The sequence below is a fragment of the Chrysemys picta genome, chromosome 4 (assembly GCF_011386835.1).
Source record: "Chrysemys picta bellii isolate R12L10 chromosome 4, ASM1138683v2, whole genome shotgun sequence".
In the NCBI taxonomy this organism is placed as follows: Eukaryota; Metazoa; Chordata; order Testudines; family Emydidae; genus Chrysemys; species Chrysemys picta.
The window spans coordinates 84,686,639-84,706,457 of record NC_088794.1 but is presented as its reverse complement, the minus strand read 5'-3'; the positions used below and the strand labels follow the sequence as shown (position 1 = coordinate 84,706,457).

Genomic DNA, 19,819 nt, shown 5'->3' with positions numbered 1-19,819 from the left:
GGGAACCCAAGAGTTCAGTGGAGCAATGGATATTAGGGGGCTCCTCAGAGCTATGGGATTAATATCTTGTGTGAGACCTGTGTTCAAATGTTGGCTTGGTTCCCAAATTCAATAAGGTTTTATAGGTCTCAGCCTAAACTTTGGCTGAAACTTGCCATCAACTTGGCTTCATTCACAGTCTTTGTTCAAGAGAAGACAAAGCCTCTAACCTAACCACCCATGAAAACTCTAATCCGAGACAGTACCTCCTTATCTCTGAGGTCCTCATATCAAATCCTATAGTCTCAACCAAGAAAGATGCACCTCACCTAGGGTTCTTACTTAAACCTTAGCAATACTGTAGTCTCAAATCTTTCACCCTCTTGTGAAACCCAAACCCTGCCTTATGTTCATTTCAATTTCTCTACCTCAAACTATATTCATTTGCAAGACCCCCATGGAAATCTTACCCCTATAAGACTAAGTGACTTCCATAAATGGGTGAAGGTTTGGGATTAGGGGTATAGAAAGAAGTGTACGAGTATAGCGTTAAGCATTTATATTTTATTTCCGGTTTCCAGGAGTTGGAATGCAAATAAGACACTGGTCCCAATTTCTACACTCTTTGCAAGATCTATGCCTTGCAAACTCCCTATTCTCCTGTAAAATTGTAACTCTGACCTTTAAAATCATTCTCCATGCCCCAAAACCTACATCTTGCTTCTGGGCCTGTCATTATTGGGTTACTGTTTCTCATCTCCATCTGTCAGATAATGAGAGAGAAAAATATAAACTAGGTCAAAAGTTAATTGTTGCTGTTGGGAATGTCATTTTCTGCATGCATTTCTGAAAGTGGCTCCTCTGTGGAAGTTGTGAGCCTAGTAAAACTGTGTGGAAAGTATGACCCTAAGCATCAAAGCGCAGGCTGTAGAGGCTCAGGATTAGTGCATCTACAGTGTAAATGGGAGGGCCAGCACAAACCAAGAAACCAATATCAAATAAAACTCACCTGGACTAACTGAATTTATGTTGCTAATACCATGCTGTAGGGAGTATGACAAAGAAGCATAATTGAGCTCTACATTGATTGAATTCCTGATTATAAAAATAATGATTGCACATATACAGTACTGTTCCAATTACTTTATTTGTAAAGTACCACAGATGTAGAAGACTCTCTAGAAGAGGTAAAATCTGCTGAACAAATAACTGGATCCTTGCCCTCAAAAGTTTAGTAGATGAGAGACAAGCAAATACCCATTCTGTACTAATACAAAGTGGGGAATGATATCTATACCAGAAGGGTTCATGGAATCAGTACATTTTCAAGAGTTTTTGGAAGGAAATGGGTGCACATTACTTGGGAAACTGTTCCAGGCACCTGGTATGGGATGACAGATAAAATGAGTCAGAACTTAGTATGAATCACCACAGAGTGTAGCCACTTATAAAGTGGAACACAGCAGTTGTATGAACAGCACAGCTCTGCTGTACAGTGAATTACTGTAGTACGGGAAAAATACTGTATCCAACTGCAACCATGGGGAATTTAGGGAGGCAAAATGGAATTACCTGAGATGGAATTCAGCCATCACAGGCTAATACCTGGACTTCTGGAAAAAGTGCTGTGGCATCTCTAATGGCCATCAGTGATCAAGGCAGAAGTGCATCTCAGAAGTGTGTCTTCTATGGAGATCCTAGGGAGACATCCCAGGCCTCATTTCACGTTTAAAGATGGGACAATACCTGGTTGGATAAATACCTAGAATGTTGCCAGTACAATACAGAAAGCAAAAGAGGAAGAATGGTGGCACTTTTGCACAGTAACCAGCATAATCTGGGATGACTGGCAGCACTCAGAGTAACAAGAATGCAATTGAATCTCGTCATGTCAGTCTCCTTACTCAGTGCCTCTCTTTGTCATGGCCAGGCTGGAATGATATGACTTTTTCAGTAAGGTTAAATAAAAAGGCTTCTCCTTCCAGGGCCAGGAAGCCAAGAGAGTGGAATTTGCAGGGCAGAATCCCTTGCAGAGATCATGGAGGATTTCATCAACTAGTTGAGAAAAGAAACTGATCCAGAGATTTTTGTCCAGGCCCTGAATGGAGCGAATCTGATAAGCGCAGTAAACGCTGGTGAAGAGAAGCTGATCAAACTCTACTAGACTCAGAGGGGCATCTGCCTGTGAAAGATGTTTCAGCTGCTTCTTGATCCCTTCTGATGTCTTGGGAACCTGGTGCTGGAAGATCTGGAGAAATCGCTTTGCTGTGCGCAGAGAGGCCAGTTCCTCATCCTGCACCCTGATTGTCTCGTTAGCCTCAATCTCCAGTCCTTCCCAGAGCAACTGAAAGAGAAGGGCAGTATGAGAGCAGGGAGTCTAGGGCCAACCACTGTCCTGCAGCTGAGGATCCCCAGCAGGGATTATGAAGAGATCTGCCACCCCTAACAAATCCAGGATTGTACAAAGGAAGTCAGGGTAGGGGGACGTGTAGGGTATGCAATTCAATATGCAAACACGATTGCTAAAGGTAAAACCATGTACAATTTGAACAAATGATATTTTGTTTTCAGGCTCCTGTGTGTCTGCCTCCCACCCTATCCTTGACTTCCCCACCCAGTTCCTCTCATCTGCCCTATTCTTCCTTTCTAACAAGGCCGTCTCCAGGCACCAGCGAAGGAAGCAGGTGCCTGGGGCGGCCAATAGAAAGGGGCGTCAGTCCGTCTGTTCATGGGGCGGCACGTCCGGGTCTTCGGCGGGGGTCCTTCACTCCCTCTCTTCCTCTTCGGTGGCACTTCAGCAGTAGCTCAATCGGGTTTATCTTTCCCCCCTCCTCCCCCCCCCTTCGCAGCTTGGGGCGGCAAAAAAGCTGGAGCTGGCCCGGCTTTCTAATTCCATAGTTCCCCTGCCTCCTATGGTGCTCTTCTCTTGCCTCCCCTCCCCACATTCCCCTGCACCCAACAACATCTCTGTCCAGCCTGTATAGGTCTGACTCCTTCTTGGTCTCCCTTCTGGGCTTCTACATTATCCTCTTTATCCCCTTCCCTCACCCCTCACTTCATTTGCTCCTCATAGCAATCTGCCTGGTCATATTAGCCAAGGGTAGCCTGGCTTCCAAACCATTCAAGATAAGGGGAGAGGGTGGCTAATTGTATTATGGGGGGAGAAGGGAAATCACAGAGAAGTTATTGCTAAAAGCCTGAGCAGCTTAAAACCAGCCCCTAAAATCATGAGTCGGGGTAGTATCACAAGGGCAGGCAATGCTTTAGTCCCGTCGGACATCTTTGGGCAGCAACTCCTCTTCCCTCCCTCTGAGGGCCAGCTCCCCTCCCTCCTTCCCTAACTTGCTCCCTGAAGTTCCCTGTTTCTGTCTCTTGCATGGCACTTCTCTGTGTTCGACAACGGCGCAGACAGGTTTTTTCATATGGGGGAGCCAGAGATAAAAAAATACCATGACTGTTGAATAATGCTTTAATGAGTTTTGTAGCGACTAAATTTGTCCACTGTTCATGAGCTTCTGTTCCAAACTCAGAGTTTCCTTTGTCAATGCAATCCCTACATTTGGGGGTGGGAGATGGATGCCTCTCCTCAAGCCTCCAGTTTCCCTGTTCCATGTATCCTCCTCCTCCTCTCCACCTTGTATCTCCCCCACTTTGTATCTGGCCTTTCCCCTTAGGGTATGTCTACACTACGAAATTAGTTTGAATTTATAGAAGCCGGTTTTATTGAAATCGGTTGTATACAGCCGATTGTGTGTGTCCACACATAAAATGCTCTAGGTGCTCTAGTCGGCGGACCGCGTCCACAGTACGAGGCTAGCGTCGACTTCCGGAGCATTGCACTATGGGTAGCTATCCCACAGCTAGCCCACAGTTCCCGCAGTCTCCGCCGCCCCTTGGAATTCTGGGTTGAGATCCCAATGCCCGGATGATGCAAAACAGTGTCGCGGGCGGTTCTGGGTACATGTCGTCAGGCCCCTCCCCCCTCGTCACAGCAACGGCAGACAATAGATTCGCGCCTTTTTACCTGGGTTACCTGTGCAGACAACATACCACGGCAAGCATGGAGCCCACTCAGCTCAGCTGAGCTCACCGTCACCATATGTCCTCTGGGTGCCGGTAGACGTGGGACTGCATTGCTACACAGCAGCAGCTGCTAACTGCCTTTTGGCAGTAGACGGTGTAGCATGAGTGATAGCCGTGGGGCTGGCAGCCGTAGGGCTGCATTGCACCAGCCCCTTGCCCTTTGGTAGGCGATGGTATATTATGACTGGTACCCATCGTCGTCGTACTGGAGTGGCTGTCAATCATGGCCACCTGGGCAGACATGCTACTGTTTCGATGATGATGGCTACCAGTCGTAGTATACTATTTTCTGCCAATTGCCCAGTATTGTCTGCTAAGCACCCAGAAGAGGCCGAGGGCGATGCTGGGTGCTGGCGGACGTGGGGCTGGCAGACATGGGGCTGCATTGCTACACAGCAGCAGCCCCTTGCAGACGATGGTATATTATGATTGGTATCCATCATCATCATACTGGAGAGGCTATCACTCATGCTGCACCGTCGGCTGCCAGCTTAAGATGTAAAAAATAGATTTGTTCTGTATTCATTTGCTTCCCCTTCCTCCGTGAAATCAACAGCCTGCTAAGCCCAGGGTTTTCAGTTTAATCTTTGGGGGGACCATTCTGTGTGACAGTTGTTTGTGTTTCTCCCTGATGCACAGCCACCTTTCTTGATTTTAATTCCCTGTTCCTGTACCTGTACGCCATGTCGTCACTCGGCCCTCCCTCCCTCCCGCCCTCCCTCCTTCTCCTGGTCCATCAGATACTACTTTCGCGCCTTTTTTCTGACCAGGCGCCATAGCTAGCACTGGGATCATGGAGCCCGCTCAGATCACCGCGGCAATTATGAGCACTATGAACACCACGCGCATTGTCCTGGAGTATATGCAGAGCCAGGACATGCCAAGGCGAAACCCGGACCAGCCGAGGAGGCGATTGCAGCGCGGCGACGAGAGTGATGAGGAAATTGACATGGACATAGACCTCTCACAAGGCACAGGCCCCAGCAATGTGGAAATCATGGTGTCACTGGGGCAGGTTCATGCCATGGAACGCCGATTCTGGGCCCGGGAAACAAGCACAGACTGGTGGGATCGCATCGTGCTGCAGGTATGGGACGATTCCCAGTGGCTGCGAAACTTTCGCATGCGTAAGGGCACTTTCATGGAACTTTGTGACTTGCTTTCCCCTGCCCTGAAACGCCAGGATACCAAGATGAGAGCAGCCCTCACAGTTGAGAAGCGAGTGGCGATAGCCCTGTGGAAGCTTGCAATGCCAGACAGCTACCGGTCAGTCGGGAATCAATTTGGAGTGGGCAAATCTACGGTGGGGGCTGCTGTGATCCAATTTGCCAGGGCAATGAAAGACCTGGTGATATCAAGGGTAGTGACTCTGGGCAACGTGCAGTCAATAGTGGATGGTTTTGCTGAAATGGGATTCCCAAACTGTGGCGGGGCCATAGACGGAACCCATATCCCTATCTTGTCACCGGAGCACCAAGCCACCGACTACGTAAACCGCAAGGGGTACTTTTCAATGCTGCTGCAAGCCCTGGTGGATCACAAGGGACGTTTCACCAACATCAACGTGGGATGGCCGGAAAAGGTACATGATGCTCGCGTCTTCAGGAACTCTGCTCTGTTTCGAAAGCTGGAGGAAGGGACTTTCTTCCCGGACCAGAAAGTGACCGTTGGGGATGTTGAAATGCCTATCGTGATCCTTGGGGACCCAGCCTACCCCTTAATGCCATGGCTCATGAAGCCGTACACAGGCAGCCTGGACAGGAGTCAGGACCTGTTCAACTACAGGCTGAGCAAGTGCCGAATGGTGGTGGAATGTGCATTTGGATGTTTAAAAGCGCGCTGGCGCAGCTTACTGACTCGCTCAGACCTCAGCGAAAAGAATATCCCCATTGTTATTGCTGCTTGCTGTGCGCTCCACAATATCTGTGAGAGTAAGGGGGAGACCTTTATGGCGGGGTGGGAGGTTGAGGCAACTCGCCTGGCCGCTGATTACGCGCAGCCAGACACCAGGGCGGTTAGAGGAGCACAGCAGGGCGCGGTGCGCATCAGAGAAGCTTTGAAAACGAGTTTTGTGACTGGCCAGGCTACTGTGTGAAACTTCTGTTTGTTTCTCCTTGATGAACCCTCCAAACCCCCCCCCCCCGACCCGGTTCACTCTACTTCCCTGTAAACCAACCACCCCACCCCACCCTCCCCTCCCCATTTCGAGCACCACTTGCAGAGGCAATAAAGTCATTGTTTTTTCACATTCATGCATTCTTTATTAGTTCCTCACAGAAGTAGGGGGATAATTGCCAAGGTAGCCTGGGATGGGTGGGGGAGGAGGGATGGAAAAAGACACACTGCAGTTTAAAACTTTAAGTCTTATTGAAGGCCAGCCTTCTGATGCTTGGGCGATCATCTGGGGTGGAGTGACTGGGTGGCTGGAGGCCCCCCCACCGTGTTCTTGGGCGTCTGGGTGAGGAGGCTATGGAACTTGGGGAGGAGGGCTGTTGGTTACACAGGGGCTGTAGCGGCGGTCTCTGCTCCTGCTGCCTTTCCTGCAGCTCAACCATACGCTCGAGCATATCAGTTTGATGCTCCAGCAGACGGAGCATTGACTCTTGCCGTCTGTCTGCAAGCTGACGCCACCTATCATCCTCAGCCCGCCACTTGCTCTTTTCATCCCGCCATTCAGCCCGCCACCTCTCCTCTCGTTCATATTGTGCTTTTCTCATGTCCGACATTGACTGCCTCCACGCATTCTGCTGTGCTCTATCAGCGTGGGAGGACATCTGCAGCTCCGTGAACATATCGTCCCTCGTCCTACGTTTTCTCTTTCTAATGTTCACTAGCCTCTGCGAAGGAGAAACATTTGCAGCTGGTGGAGGAGAAGGGAGAGGTGGTTAAAAAAGACACATTTTAGAGAACAATGGGTACACTCTTTCATTACAAGGTCGCATATTTCGGCTTGCAGGCAGCCATGGTAGGCCACAGTGTTTTGGCTTTTTTAACCTTCTTAACATGCGGGAAAGGTTGCAAACAGCAGCGCATTTCCCATATCAAGGATGAATTGGGTTGTCCATTTAAAATGGGTTTTCAATGTAAAACCAGGGGCTGCGGTTTCCCGGTTAACATGCGGCACAAACAAGTAAACCACCCCCCCCACACACACACACACACATGATTCTCTGGGATGATCACTTCACCCCAGCGGGGAACATTTCTGTTCAGAAGAGCAGGAACGGGCGCCTCTGAATGTCCCCTTAATAAAATCACCCCATTTCAACCAGGTGACCATGAATGATATCACTCTCCTGAGGATAACAAAGAGAGATAAGGAATGGATGTTGTCTGCATGCCAGCAAACACCGGGACCATACGCTGCCATGCTTTGTTATGCAATGATTCCAGACTACGTGCTACTGGCCTGGCGTGGTAAAGTGTCCTACCATGGCGGACGGGATAAGGCAGCCCTCCCCAGAAACCTTTTGCAAACGCTTTGGGAGTACATAAAGGAGAGCTTTCTGGAGATGTCCCTGGAGGATTTCCGCTCCATCCCCATACACGTTAACAGACTTTTCCAGTAGATGTACTGGCCGCGATTGCCAGGGCAAATTAATCATTAAACACGCTTGCTTTTAAACCATGTGTAATGTTTACAAATATTTACAAAGGTACACTCACCAGAGGTCTCCTGTGTGCCCTGAGGGTCTTGGGTGAGTTCAGGGGTTACTGGTTCCAGGTCCAGGGTCACAAACATATCCTGGCTGTTGGGGAAACCGGTTTCTCCGCTTCCTTGCTGCTGTGAGCTACCTACAGTACCTCCATCCTCATCTTCCTCGTTCCCCAAACCGTCTTCCCTGTGTGTTTCTCCAGTGAGAGAGTCATAGCACACGGTTGGGGTAGTGGTGGCTCTGCATGCTCGCATGCAGCTCCGCGTAGTAGCGGCAAGTTTGCGGCTCTGCCCCGGACCTTCTGTTTGCTTCTCTGGCTTTGTGGTAAGCTTGCCGTAGCTCCTTAATTTTCACGCGGCACTGCTGTGTGTCCCTGTTATGGCCTCGGTCCTTCATGGCCTTGGAGATCTTTTCTAATACTTTTCCATTTCTTTTACTGCTACGGAGTTCAGCTATCACTGCTTCATCTCCCCATATGGCGAGCAGATCCCGTACCTCCCGTTCGGTCCATGCTGGAGCTCTTTTGCGATCTTGGGACTCCATCACGGTTACCTGTGCTGATGAGCTCGGCGTGGTCACCTGTGCTCTCCACGCTGAGCAAACAGGAAATGAAATTCAAACCTTCGCGGGTCTTTTCCTGTCTACCTGGTCAGTGCATCTGAGTTGAGAGTGCTGTCCAGAGCGGTCACAATGAAGCACTGTGGGATAGCTCCTGGAGGCCAATAACGTCGAATTCCGTCCACACTACCCCAATTCCGACCCGCAAAGGCCGGTTTTATCGCTAATCCCCTCGTCGGAGGTGGTGTAAAGAAACCGGTTTAAAGGACCCTTTAAGTCGAAAGAAAGGGCTTCGTCGTGTGGACGTGTCCAGGCTTAATTCGATTTAATGCTGCTAAAGTCGACCTAAACCCGTAGTGTAGACCAGGCCTTAGCTTCGGGGAAGCCAGGCAGCATCTGTTGCTTTCTCCTACGTCCTGCGCAGCAGGCACTCAGCTCTTAGCTCCTGGATGTTCTTTATATTGTAGCTGTGGCCTCTCTCCCTGGGCAGAGTTCAGATCTCCCTGCCTTTCCTCCGTCCTAGGGAGCAGGGCAGGGCGCATCACGCTGGTCTGTGCCCCTTCCCTGCTCTGCAAACCCCGGGAGCGGGACCGGCTCTGTCCCCGCGGCTGGGGGAAACGTGACACCGGCCTCTGCCTACCTCGCAGCTCCGCCCGCAGGCTGCCCCGCTTGCCCTGCCTACAACAGGATGCTTTCCCCTGGTGCATCCCCCTGGCTCCCCGCTCCCGGACGGCTTCCCCGAGGGATGGGGTGCGGGGGGGGGGGGAGCTTAACCCTGTCATGAGGGAGGGGGAGCAATGGATGCTAAAGTCAGAGACGGAACAATTCTAGCGGGGGAGGGTGTCGCCTCTGTGGGAGGGAGCTGTACGGCCCGGCCCCGCACACGGGGGAGGGCAGTCCGGGGGGCTGAGCTGCACGGCCCCGCACACCGAGGGGGGGGGGGGGGCGGCTGTGAGAGCTGCACGGGCCCATCCCCGTGATTTCTCCTTACACACTCAGCCTGTCCTCTCCGACAGAGAGGAACAGGCAGCACAGAGCGAAGCGCCCTGATCCAAGCGGTGTCCTCGCTGCGGGACGGGGGGATCCGAGCTGCCCAGGGCCCCGACTCCTGGTGGAAAGGCTGCACTTCGCTACAGTGCTGCCCGGGGCACGCCAGCCCCGAGGTTGGTGACCGCCCTTTGGGAAAATCATCGCTGGAAATAGAGTTCCGCTCGCGGCAGCTCTGAGCGCCGTCACTCTCCCCGCATGCTGCCCTCGCCTCCCGCACAGACTCGACCCGGCCTCGGTCCCGAGCGCGCTGTGATTTTATCCAGCTGTCCACCATCAGGAGGATCAGCCCAAAGATGCCACCTTGTGGGACATGTTGTGACGACTGAACGCTTTGCTTTTGTGTACACCTTATTAGAGAGACAAGGCGGGTGAGGTAACATCTTTTATTGGGCCAACTTCTGTTGGGGAGAGGGGCCTGAAGAAGAGCGGTGTGTGTATTAAAAGATATTCTCACCCCCCCTTGTCTCTGCAATATCCTGGGACCAACACTGGCTTCAGCAACATGGGGTATCCCCTATTGTCCCATCAAGGACTGTGCTGACCAGGCTACCCCTTAACCCTGGCACCAAGCTGGCTACCTTCTGTCCTTGCTCAGTGGGCTCCTTCCTAACTGCTTTCTCTCCGTTCATTTGCAAAAGCATTCCTACTGCAGTATGGCCTGTCCCATTCACTTATTACTCCCCTACTCACCCTTCTAAAAGTGCCATAATTAAACCTTCCTTCCTCAGAGCATAAGCCAACCACTAACTGACAGGGGTTAAGGAAAGTTATTCCATAATTATCCATTGTGGGGTTTCCTCTGAAACATTTGGTGCTGGCTACCACCAGAGACAGGATGTTGGACTAGTTCGACCTCACTGGTAGGGTGACCAGACAGCAAGAGTGAAAAATTGGGAGGGGGGTAATAGGAGCCTATATAAGAAAAAAACCCAAAAATCGGGACTGTCCCTATAAAATCGGGACATCTGATCACCCTACTCTCTGGTCTCATTCAACATGGCAGTGACTTTGCTGAGATGTATACTAAGGTATCTTCTAGAGTCTCCTGAAATAGAAAAACAATGAGAACTAGTGGAACATTTGGGTGTTTAAATGGACAGGATCTCCCACCCCTAGCCCTCACAGAAGCTCACACACTCTCATCCTTTCCCACAGGCCCCAGAACATAACCCAAATAACCTCTAGCATGACGTTGGCATCCTCCAGCTTGTTATGAAACACATTCACATCAGCAGGGTCCTCCGTGTGAAGTTGCCCATCTGGAAAACATTAAACAGCCACAGAGCTTCAGAGAGCAACAGCTTAGCACATCTTCCCTATTGTCTCTCAGTAACCATGTCTGTCTGTCTATCTTTGATATTGCTGAGGTGCCTATGCCTGTGGTATCTAAGGGTATAAATATATAGCAGCTGGGAGGTGTAATTCTGCAGCAGCTCAGGCTAGCCATCCCTGATACCGCCAGAGCCACACTTATTTTTAGACACTAGCTTGAACAAAGCTAACATGTGTATGTCTACCCACCATGGGAATTACCCAGCTTCTGTGTAGATGTACCTTAAGTGCCAAAGAGTCTAACCATTGGATTTGGGGGAGCAGAACTGGGGTTTTATCAGGGAGATCGAGCAAGTTAAAGAAAGCGAAGGGAAGGTTTCAGGACATTGACCCCTTACTCCCAGCCCGTATCATTCTGGAGCTGGGATGTTAGGGAGCAAAAGTATCTGCTTTGGTAAGCCTGTGAGAAAACCCTCCATGCTGGGATTTGTATCTGTCCCATTTGTTCTGAGAAGGATTCTGAATTGATCTCCTTCAGTGACTGTTTTGTAGCATCAGCCTCCAGGAATTCATATTGTGCAGTGAAATGATTAACCATTAAGACACCAGCTAATTCCTGGGTGGATGTCACCTGGGGCCTTGGTTCATTTCAAGGGGATTTAAGGTGAGGGAGGTGAACACTGCATCAGGGAGGGAGAGTTTCTGGCTACTGGAAGGTAGCACTAAACTAAGATTCTGAGGCACAGCCCTCCCTCTTCTCTTGGCCTGTGTGATAATGGATACTAGCTCCCGTTCTACCAGTTCCAGACTCCTTCAGGCCAGAGTGGAGGAAAGAGGGCCACATTGGGTGGGCCAGAATTGGGAGACAGCCAGCATGGAACACAGAATTTCTCTGTGCAGAAAAGCGGTGCTGGCAGCAGGGGAGAGGAAATGGGAGGCTGGCTGTCTTTTTGGGATGGAGGGGGGGAATCTTCTGGTCCTCATGAGGAGGAAGGAGGCAGAGCTGATGTTGGGTAAACTAGCCATAAGTACTCAGCATATCTTTCTGTGGGATCCCAAGTGTTAAAATTAGCAGGTGCACTTAATAAACAGAAATGTGATTTAATCTTTTAGTTGCATAATGCTGCTACCAAAACCAGCTTCCAACTTTCCATTCTGGAGGAAAGCTCCCCCTGGGGATGGTAGGAGCTGTTCAAGATGGATACTGCTTTCCATTCTGCCTGAGGGAAGGTTCATTTCTCTACACAGCTGCAGACTCCCTGATCAAAGCCAGATGTGCTTTCAGAATGTTAGCTGGGATTCAAGCTGCTGTTTCCATCTCCTCAATGCACATTCCAGCAAGGCTTATGGCTCAGGTAACGATACTGCACCCTCTGAGAGCTGCTTTTCTGGACTTCTAGTGGCTACCTGATTCCCATTTCGCCTTCTGCCTATTCTGACCACAGCTAAGTGCACAGATCTCTATAGTGGGGAACATCCAGCCAACTGCAGGGTTTCAATGAACGAACAGAATAACCCCCAAATCACTCTTACTAATATTTTAAAAATACATTTGTGTCAGTGTAGAAGGTAGAGTAAAACATACATAAACAAAACATAACAAGAAATGTATGAAAATAATTGGCCCAATAGAAGCTGTTCTCACAAGGCTTCCCTCACAGTATTTCCTAATCAACAGCCTTGTAAAGGCACCTGGAAAAGCTTTCTTCAGCAAGGGCCAAAGGAGTCTCTCCTCCTGCCTCCAAGTGGTCTGCCTCACACTAACAGGCAGTGGGTTTCTCACCCAGGGGACATCTGGGTATTTCGTAGGAAATAATTCAGCAGGTGATCCTCTGATTTTGAAGGATGTAGTGTCAACAAAGACCGTAAGGGCATAAAAGGCATTTGGGGGGACAAATAAGTAGTATATGTCAGGAGTAGAGCACTCTTAACTTCTCTGGAGACAAACTCTGCCATCCCTCTTCCCTCAGTCAGAATAGAGTCTAGCATAGAGCACAATTCATTTGCTTTCTATCACAGAAAGTTGTTTTTGTAAGTACACCCAGCCCGCCAGCATATTTGGGGAATTAGGTAAAACCCAGCACCAGTGGAACTGCACAAACACATTTGTTTTGCAGAGCAGCCACCTCCCTTGCAACTGCACCTCCTACCTGTCTGCCTCCAGGATCCAGCAAACACATAGAGGACCAGTGCTGTCCACAGCCAGGCTCTGAGCTGCAGCTGGAGCAGGAGTGCCATGCCAGGTAAGAGTCCCCACCCGTTCTGTAGATAAATGTCTTGGGTGAAGCGAGAACTGTTTACTGTGGCTTCTCTCCTCCCTTTCTCTGATCACAGCAGCCTCTGCTGGAATGGATCCTCCCTTCTCCCTCCAGTCCTGGGAAGGGCCTGCTATTGAATTCTCTGTTCCCAAAGGGTATTTTCCATTGCAATCTGGAAACTTTAAGACTTTGTTGTTTAGTTTTTGGCAGAATTCTTAAAGCCTCTTTTCCAAATTCTGATTTTTCCACCTATGTATTTTAATGGGAAGTTTCTAATTCCAAGGGATTTTCCATTTAAACAAGTGACAAACTGGAGTTTAATCTAATTTCCTTGTAGAGTGTGGATACCCCCCTCCCCCCCCAAGCTCCTTGGCTTTCTTTTAAATTTTCCATTTACTGAGTTTGGAATTTTGAAAACAAGCTTGAAATGTCACAGCATGATGGGGCTGGCAGTCTGTATAGGCTCCACAGCAGGACAACAGCATCCAAGATATACAGGCTGACAAAGGAAAGGTCATTCTTCCTTTCCAGTAGAAACCCTCCTGGAGGGAAAGTTTAGTACAATGATCTGTCAGACAACAAAGACAAAAGCCAATCAGCCTTCAGCTAACTCACTGCCCACTTGTTTGACTGACTTCTGCATCACAATAAACAAAACCAGCCTTCAGTTTTGTAGTTATATATACAAAATCCCACCTAAATCCCTCCCCAGCTATTACCAGGTCTCTACCCCTGTGCACCCCTGACAGCCCCTTTCCTCATTTACAATCCCACTCAGGCTATGGGGCCTCTGGAAAAAAAACCCTCTCTCCACTAGGTTAGGAAAACAGGAGGTAGAACTTTCTTAGCAGGAAGACAGAGGATTCCATTCTGCTGTATATGCTGCCACCAGAATCAGTTAGACTATTGTTCTGAGGCTCACGCAATTGAAGAGGTATTTGTGATCCACAGAAAATTCAGTGGCTTAGGAACTGGGAGGCGCAGAATCTCTCTCCTGAGGGAACTGTTCGGGATTTCTGAAGTCAGGCTACTCTTCCTCACTTGCTTCAGCTCCAGTTACTCCTCATTAAACTCTTTAATCTATGGGATCTCTCAACCTTTTTTGGAGAGTGAACATTGTAGTAGAGATGGTCTTGTGCACACCTCCCCTTCGCCATTACATCCTCTGCTTGCAATAACTACAGCAGTTGCTGGCACACGAAATTAGCGTTAGGAAAATATTTAGGTGCTTTTAACGCAATTTAGCACTGGGGGGAAGGAGGGGAGTTGGCAGTATGTGACCAGGTAGTCCCCTGTGGAACACCAGCAAATTCTCCACATGTCGGTTTGAGAACCACTGCTGCAGGAGGGTATTTAGTTATAGTTTATACTTTTTCTTTGTTGATTTCAAGACAGAAGCTCAGGTAAAGCTAAAAGCATTCTCTAGCTGCTCCTCTTCTGCACATCTGTAAATTAGAGTTGACCAGATCACTGCACTGGGCCTTAGGTCAGGGTCAGTAGCAATCCCAAAGCATTTCAAACTTAGTTGCTGTGAAGAAAGTTGGTCTGTTCCTCCACTGGGATCTACCAGTCTCTACTAGGGCTTTGAAGACACCTGAGCCCTGGACAACTTTGGGTTCATGCTCTCCAGTGGAGGAAAAATGTACATTTCCCACAGAACTTGAAATATTTCAAGGCAGCACAAATCCATCTCTCACTGGTCCAACCAACATTAGGTCATGACTCCTCTCCCTTATTGTTACATAGTGCCCCTTCCAGCTCCACCAGCACTTTAGCCACTAGTCTGAGTAGCACTAAGTGAGGCCTTGTAGTCTCCAAGGATAGCATGGATGAGTGAATAGGCTGCAGCTACAAGCATGGCTTTACACTGTTATAAACCCCCAGCTTTCTCTCACCAGAAGGGATTTGGCCCCAGTCATAACCCTAGTTTCCTCAGTAAATACTCTGGATAGTCAAGAGCTTTCCCTTAAGCCAAGTGCTGTGCTCGGACTCCATTAGGATAGCTGTTTGGACCCTACCACCACTGTCCTTTAGCAGTCCTAGCATTATGACTTAGTTTGGCAGGGCCCTTCACTTCTCATCCATCTCACTCAAGCTCCCCACTCCCATTTATGCAAGAGTTTTCCTTCTGTTTCACTGACCACCCCTCATTTTTCTGGCTTATCACAGTAACCTTTTGATAATGTTACATGTACTGTGAATCATGGTACTATGCCCCAAGCAACTTTGTGGTGTTGCAGCAGGGAGCGTGCTTTGTGAAGCGCTATCTGCAATAATGGATAAACTGCCGAAAACTACTACTTCTAGCACAATACATGCTGTCCCATAGCTTTCTATATTCCTACCATACAACAGCACTGGACGTGTTTTATATGTCATGTTTCTAGCTGTGGCCACAAGAATATTTTCTACCTAGTTAGCTCAGATGGTGGGATGTATAGGCTCAAAGCGAAGCTGGAAATTGTATAAAACCTAGAAATCCTGTTGAGTGCTCTGACTACTGCTTCCCTCTCACAAGAGAAGTCATAACTTTTCATGACTATGCTGAAGACAACTGTCCTTCGCTAGAAAAGGCAGCTCTAAGTCAAGTCCCAAATACAACGATTTGCAGCAGCCTAAAGAAAGCCATAACAAAACCAAACCAATGCTCATGAGCACACAGTGGGGAAGAAAGCATATCCTCCCTCTACATATTTTACCTCTAGGCTTTTATTTCATACATTCTAAGGACAGTCACGTTTGTGATCATCTAGTCAGACCTCCTGAATAACTCAGGCCATAGAACTTCCCTGAAGTAATTCCTGTCTGAACTAGAGCATAACTTTTAGAAAAACATCCAATCTTGATTTAAAAATTGCCAGTGGTGGGAATGCACCACAACCTTTGGAAATTGTTCCAATGGATAATTATCATCACTGTTAAAAATTTGCACCTTGTTTCCAGTCTAAATTTGTCTAGCTTCAACTTCCAAATGTTAAATTGAAGAGCCCATTATCGTATTTTGTTCCTCACATAGGTACCTATAGACTGTAATTAAGTTACCCTTTAACCTTCTTCCTTAAGCTAAACAGATTGAGCTCGAGTCTGTCACTATAAGGCATGTTTTCTAATCCTTTAATCATTGTCACACTGGACAGAGTATTCCAGCAGCAGTTCCTACTCAATATTCCCCTCCTTACACATTCAAGAATTGCATTATTTTTCAGTCATTGCTTCCCAGGATAGAGTCCCCCAACCTGTAAGAAAGGAACAAAGAATGTAAGCCAGGGTGTATAACTTCACATTAATATTGAGTTTTAAAACACAATAGTTTGCTTGTGCCCAGTTTACCAAGTGATCCAGATCACTCTGTATCAGTGACCTGTTCTCTTCATTATTTACCACGTCCCCCAATCTGTCTCATCTGCAAACTCTCTCAGCGATGATTTTACATTTTCTTCCAGGTCATTGATAAAAATGTTAAATAGCATAGGCCCAAGAACTGAGATTGGCAGGACCCCACTAGAAACTCACCTGCTTGATAATTCCCTATTTGTAATTGCATGTTGAGACCTGTCAATTAGCCGGTTTTCAGTCCATTTAATGTATACCTTGTTTATTTTGTATCATTTTGTTTTTTTAATTAAAATGTTTCCCTGTAAACAGGTTAAGTACTTGCCACACCAGTTAATTAAATAGAAAGAGGACATTTGAGTTCTGCATTATCTGCTCCCCTTTTCTTTTCTATGCTCTAGTCCCCTCCCTAGTTCTTCCTCATAGGAGTCCCACACCCAGTTCATGATTTTTTCCCCTCCTGTTAGTGATTTTACATTTTACAGTTAATGACAGGCTTAAACAACCCCAGGTGCTTTTCAGCTAATTAGAAAACTGCATTTTCCATTAATTAGTTCACAGACAAGGGTCTCATGTCAGGTTTTATTCATATAAATATTAAGGGAGAACAGGAAGGTCAGTGCCACACAGGAAGTTCCCAGCATCCTCTCTGTCTTGCTGCTATTTTGCATCTCCTTTCTTGTCTCCTGCTTCTAGTTTCAGGGTCTCTGGAGCTGTGCGATAGGCAGGAAATGTCTCCCAGGGACTATTCAGATCAAATTTGCGGAACTCCTGAGCCAGCTCCACAGGCTCTGCCACCACCCGTTTCACCTCATCATCATAGCGCACCTGCAACAGGGCAAAAACAAGCTGGTCACCATTGCTTGTTCCCAGCCACTGAGCAGCTTCTTCTGTTAGCCAAATACAAAAAATGACAGGCTTGTAGACTGCTCACTCCAGTTTTTTAGTTCAATGCTCATGAGAGCTCAGGACACATGGCATAAGGAGAATCAGGCAATGTGCAGGTGTGTACCATCCAGCTCTGTCACACACATCAAGCCTGATCCCTTGCTATTCCAGTCCTGATTTCCCAACCTCAGCTCTGCAGATGTCCTTTTGTCCTTTCCTACAGCAGCCTCTGCTATTTTGCCTCTCAAAATAAAGTTAATGCACCTAATCCTGACCCGCAGTCCCTTCTCTTCTAGTCCTCAGATTCAATTGTGCAAAAATACTAAGCTTTGTGATGCAGTCACGTAGAACTAGGTGGAGACCAAACAAACTCATTTAATTTGTGTTTTAATCTAGATAAAAATCTAGGTTAGAGGAATGGGATGTGTGAAGAAAGCTGAGGCAGCTAAAGGTGATGGCTTTGTAATCTTGCCATTGGATTTGAAACACCTTGACTCCCTGGAAACAGAGGTTCCAGAAAGATCAACTCAATCATTAAACCCTCTGAGGGAGTTAAACCGAGTCTCCAGCAATTCAGTGGGAATGAGTTCGATCTAATGGATGGGGCATTAAAAGTAGCTGGTCCTGTCTTCTTTGCCTGGAAAGCAAAACTTGCTGCTCTTGTGTAAGAGGAAAGGTTTGCCCTGTGTCTCAGGCCCCCAACTCCTCTATTATGCAGGGTGCTGTGTGTTGGCTAAATTCCAGGGGGAAAAGCACTAAGAAAATTTAAATGATTATTAAGCAAACATTTTACAGTTCCATAACAGCCATGTCCCAGCTCTGAAGCATAGATGGGTTTCTGAATGCAGAGCGAACCAGAATTCTTCATACCTCTACATATCCGGAGAGTGGAAAGTCCTTCCGGAATGGGTGGCCCTCAAACCCATAGTCTGTTAGGATTCGCCTCAGGTCAGGGTGGTTGGCAAAGAAGACTCCATACATGTCCCAAACCTAAAAGAAAGGAAACCAAACAAGCCACATCACCCCATCCTAGAAAAGCCCCTCAGCGTACCTCAGAAGCTTAAAACTTCCACACCTCATCTAAGAGGGGCCAACCCAACAAAGAAAACCTCTTTCCAAAGAGGCCTGCCCAGCCTCCATTTTCTCTCTCATCCTAGAAAGAAGCCGCTGCCATCCCCCACCCCCCCGCCCATATATTGTACCCACAATGTGTAGGTTGGATGCCTGGACAGTGTAGTGGCTGGGCAGTTGATCTGGGGCACTGCTCATAGATTCAAAGGCCAGAAAGGATCACTGTGATCATCTAGTCTGATCTCCTGTATAAAATTATGGGTTTTAAGGAGGATTGGCAGAATTCAATTATTTATTTGCAATTTAGACAGATAATACTGATGTTTATTTTAAGCATTTCCCCCCCTCAATTTAAGTTTCCACAGTTGTGCAAAATTATGGGTTTTAAGAAGCATTTTTCCAATTTTTAATCTATTTACATTTTCACAGTTGTGGAAAATTATAAGGGGGACAATTACTTATTGACAATAGACACAGATTCAAAAAGTTAAAGCTTTAACACCGTTAAAACATAAATTGTCAATATCATGTGTCAAAACAAAGTAAATATCCTAAAATCAATCTGTAGCTTACAAGCAGTATTTTTCTTACTTTGCCTGTCAACTTCTATCATCATCATCATCGTGATCATCAATGGAAATATTTTTTTCCACCAGTTTGTGTGTGTCTGGCAAAATCAACCTTTCCAACATTTACTGATAAAAATCTAATCCTTCCAGCCTATATAACACAGGCCTTAGAACTTTCCCAACAGAATTCCATTTGAATTTGAGCTTATATTTAAAAAAAGTAAATCCAACCTTGATTTAAAAATGATCAGTTAGACAAATTCAGACTGGAAATAAGATGCAAATTTTTAACACCGAAGGTCATTAATCATTGGAATAACCACCATCCTCACTACTCAACCTGTGGCCCAATCAGCACAGAGCTGCGACCCATGTGACATCCTCAGGGCCATACAGGTAGTATTCGATGCAGCTCACATAACATATTATGGGCTGCATATGTGACCCACAATGGTAAATAGGCTGAGAACTACTGTCCTAGAGGATAATAACCTTATAAGGAATAGCCAGCATGGATTTGTCAAGAACATGCCAAACCAACCTAATTTCCTTCTTTGACAGGTGGGAAGTAGAAGATGTGATGTATCTTGCTTTTAAGAAGGCTTTTGACACAGTCCCACATGACATTCTCATAAGCAAACTAGGGAAATATGGCCTAGATGAAATTACTATGAGGTGGATGCACAACATGGCTGAAAGACTGTACTCAAAGAATAGTTATCAATGGTTTGCTGTCAAACTGGGAGAATGCATCTAATGAGGTCCCATACTATTCAATATTTTCATTAATGACTTGATAATGGAGTGGAGAATATGCTTATAACATCTGTAGATGACACCAAGCTAGGAGGGGTTGCAAGTACTTTGGAGGACAGGATTTGAATTCAAAATGACCTTGACAAAATTGAGAATTGGTCTGAATTCAACAAGATGAGATTAAATAAAGAAATGCACAGGACTTTACTTGGGAAGGAAAAAATAAAATGCACAACTACAAAGTGGGGAATAACTGGCTAGACGGTAGTACTGCTGAAAAGGATCTGGGGTTATAGTGGATCACAAATTGAATGAGTCAACAATGTGATGCAGTTGCAAAAAAGGC

At 47.2% G+C, this 19,819-nt stretch overlaps 2 protein-coding genes across 3 annotated transcripts in view; both read right to left on the bottom strand.

Annotated features, from left to right (window-relative positions):
• Positions 1 to 1,107: 1,107 nt before the first annotated feature.
• Positions 1,108 to 16,176, bottom strand: FAM180B (family with sequence similarity 180 member B). Of its 2 annotated transcripts, XM_024108327.3 has the most exons (4): positions 16,036 to 16,176; positions 12,749 to 12,860; positions 10,506 to 10,585; positions 1,108 to 2,323 (listed from the first exon to the last, which is right to left on the bottom strand). In XM_024108327.3, exons 2-4 carry the CDS (start codon positions 12,834 to 12,836, stop codon positions 1,880 to 1,882), a joined length of 612 nt encoding a protein of 203 aa, XP_023964095.2. In that variant the 5' UTR covers positions 12,837 to 12,860; positions 16,036 to 16,176; the 3' UTR covers positions 1,108 to 1,879. The 2 variants fall into 2 exon arrangements, with proteins under 2 accessions (XP_023964095.2, XP_065451370.1); XM_065595298.1 differs by lacking the exon at positions 16,036 to 16,176 and having other exon boundaries at positions 12,749 to 12,971.
• Positions 16,177 to 16,757: 581 nt separating this feature from the next.
• The window catches only part of NDUFS3 (NADH:ubiquinone oxidoreductase core subunit S3), a 12,757-nt gene continuing 9,695 nt past the window's right edge, over positions 16,758 to 19,819 (bottom strand). Inside the window, exons 6-7 of the mRNA XM_005294992.5 lie at positions 17,948 to 18,067; positions 16,758 to 17,017 (exon numbers count right to left, since the gene is read on the bottom strand). Of these exons, the coding sequence (XP_005295049.1) occupies positions 16,850 to 17,017; positions 17,948 to 18,067 (288 nt within the window). The 3' untranslated portion in view covers positions 16,758 to 16,849. The remainder of the gene's footprint in view (positions 17,018 to 17,947; positions 18,068 to 19,819) is intronic.

Bases quoted from the DNA above. Each gene is read 5' to 3' on its own strand.
- FAM180B (XM_024108327.3), bottom strand. From the start codon at position 12,836: ATGGCACTCCTGCTCCAGCTGCAGCTCAGAGCCTGGCTGTGGACAGCA. The intron at 10,586-12,748 runs GTAGGAGGTGCA...AATGTTTTCCAG, and splicing joins TGGATCCTGGAGGCAGACAG to ATGGGCAACTTCACACGGAG. The intron at 2,324-10,505 runs GTTATTTGGGTT...CTTCTCTTTCAG, and splicing joins ATGCCAACGTCATGCTAGAG to TTGCTCTGGGAAGGACTGGA.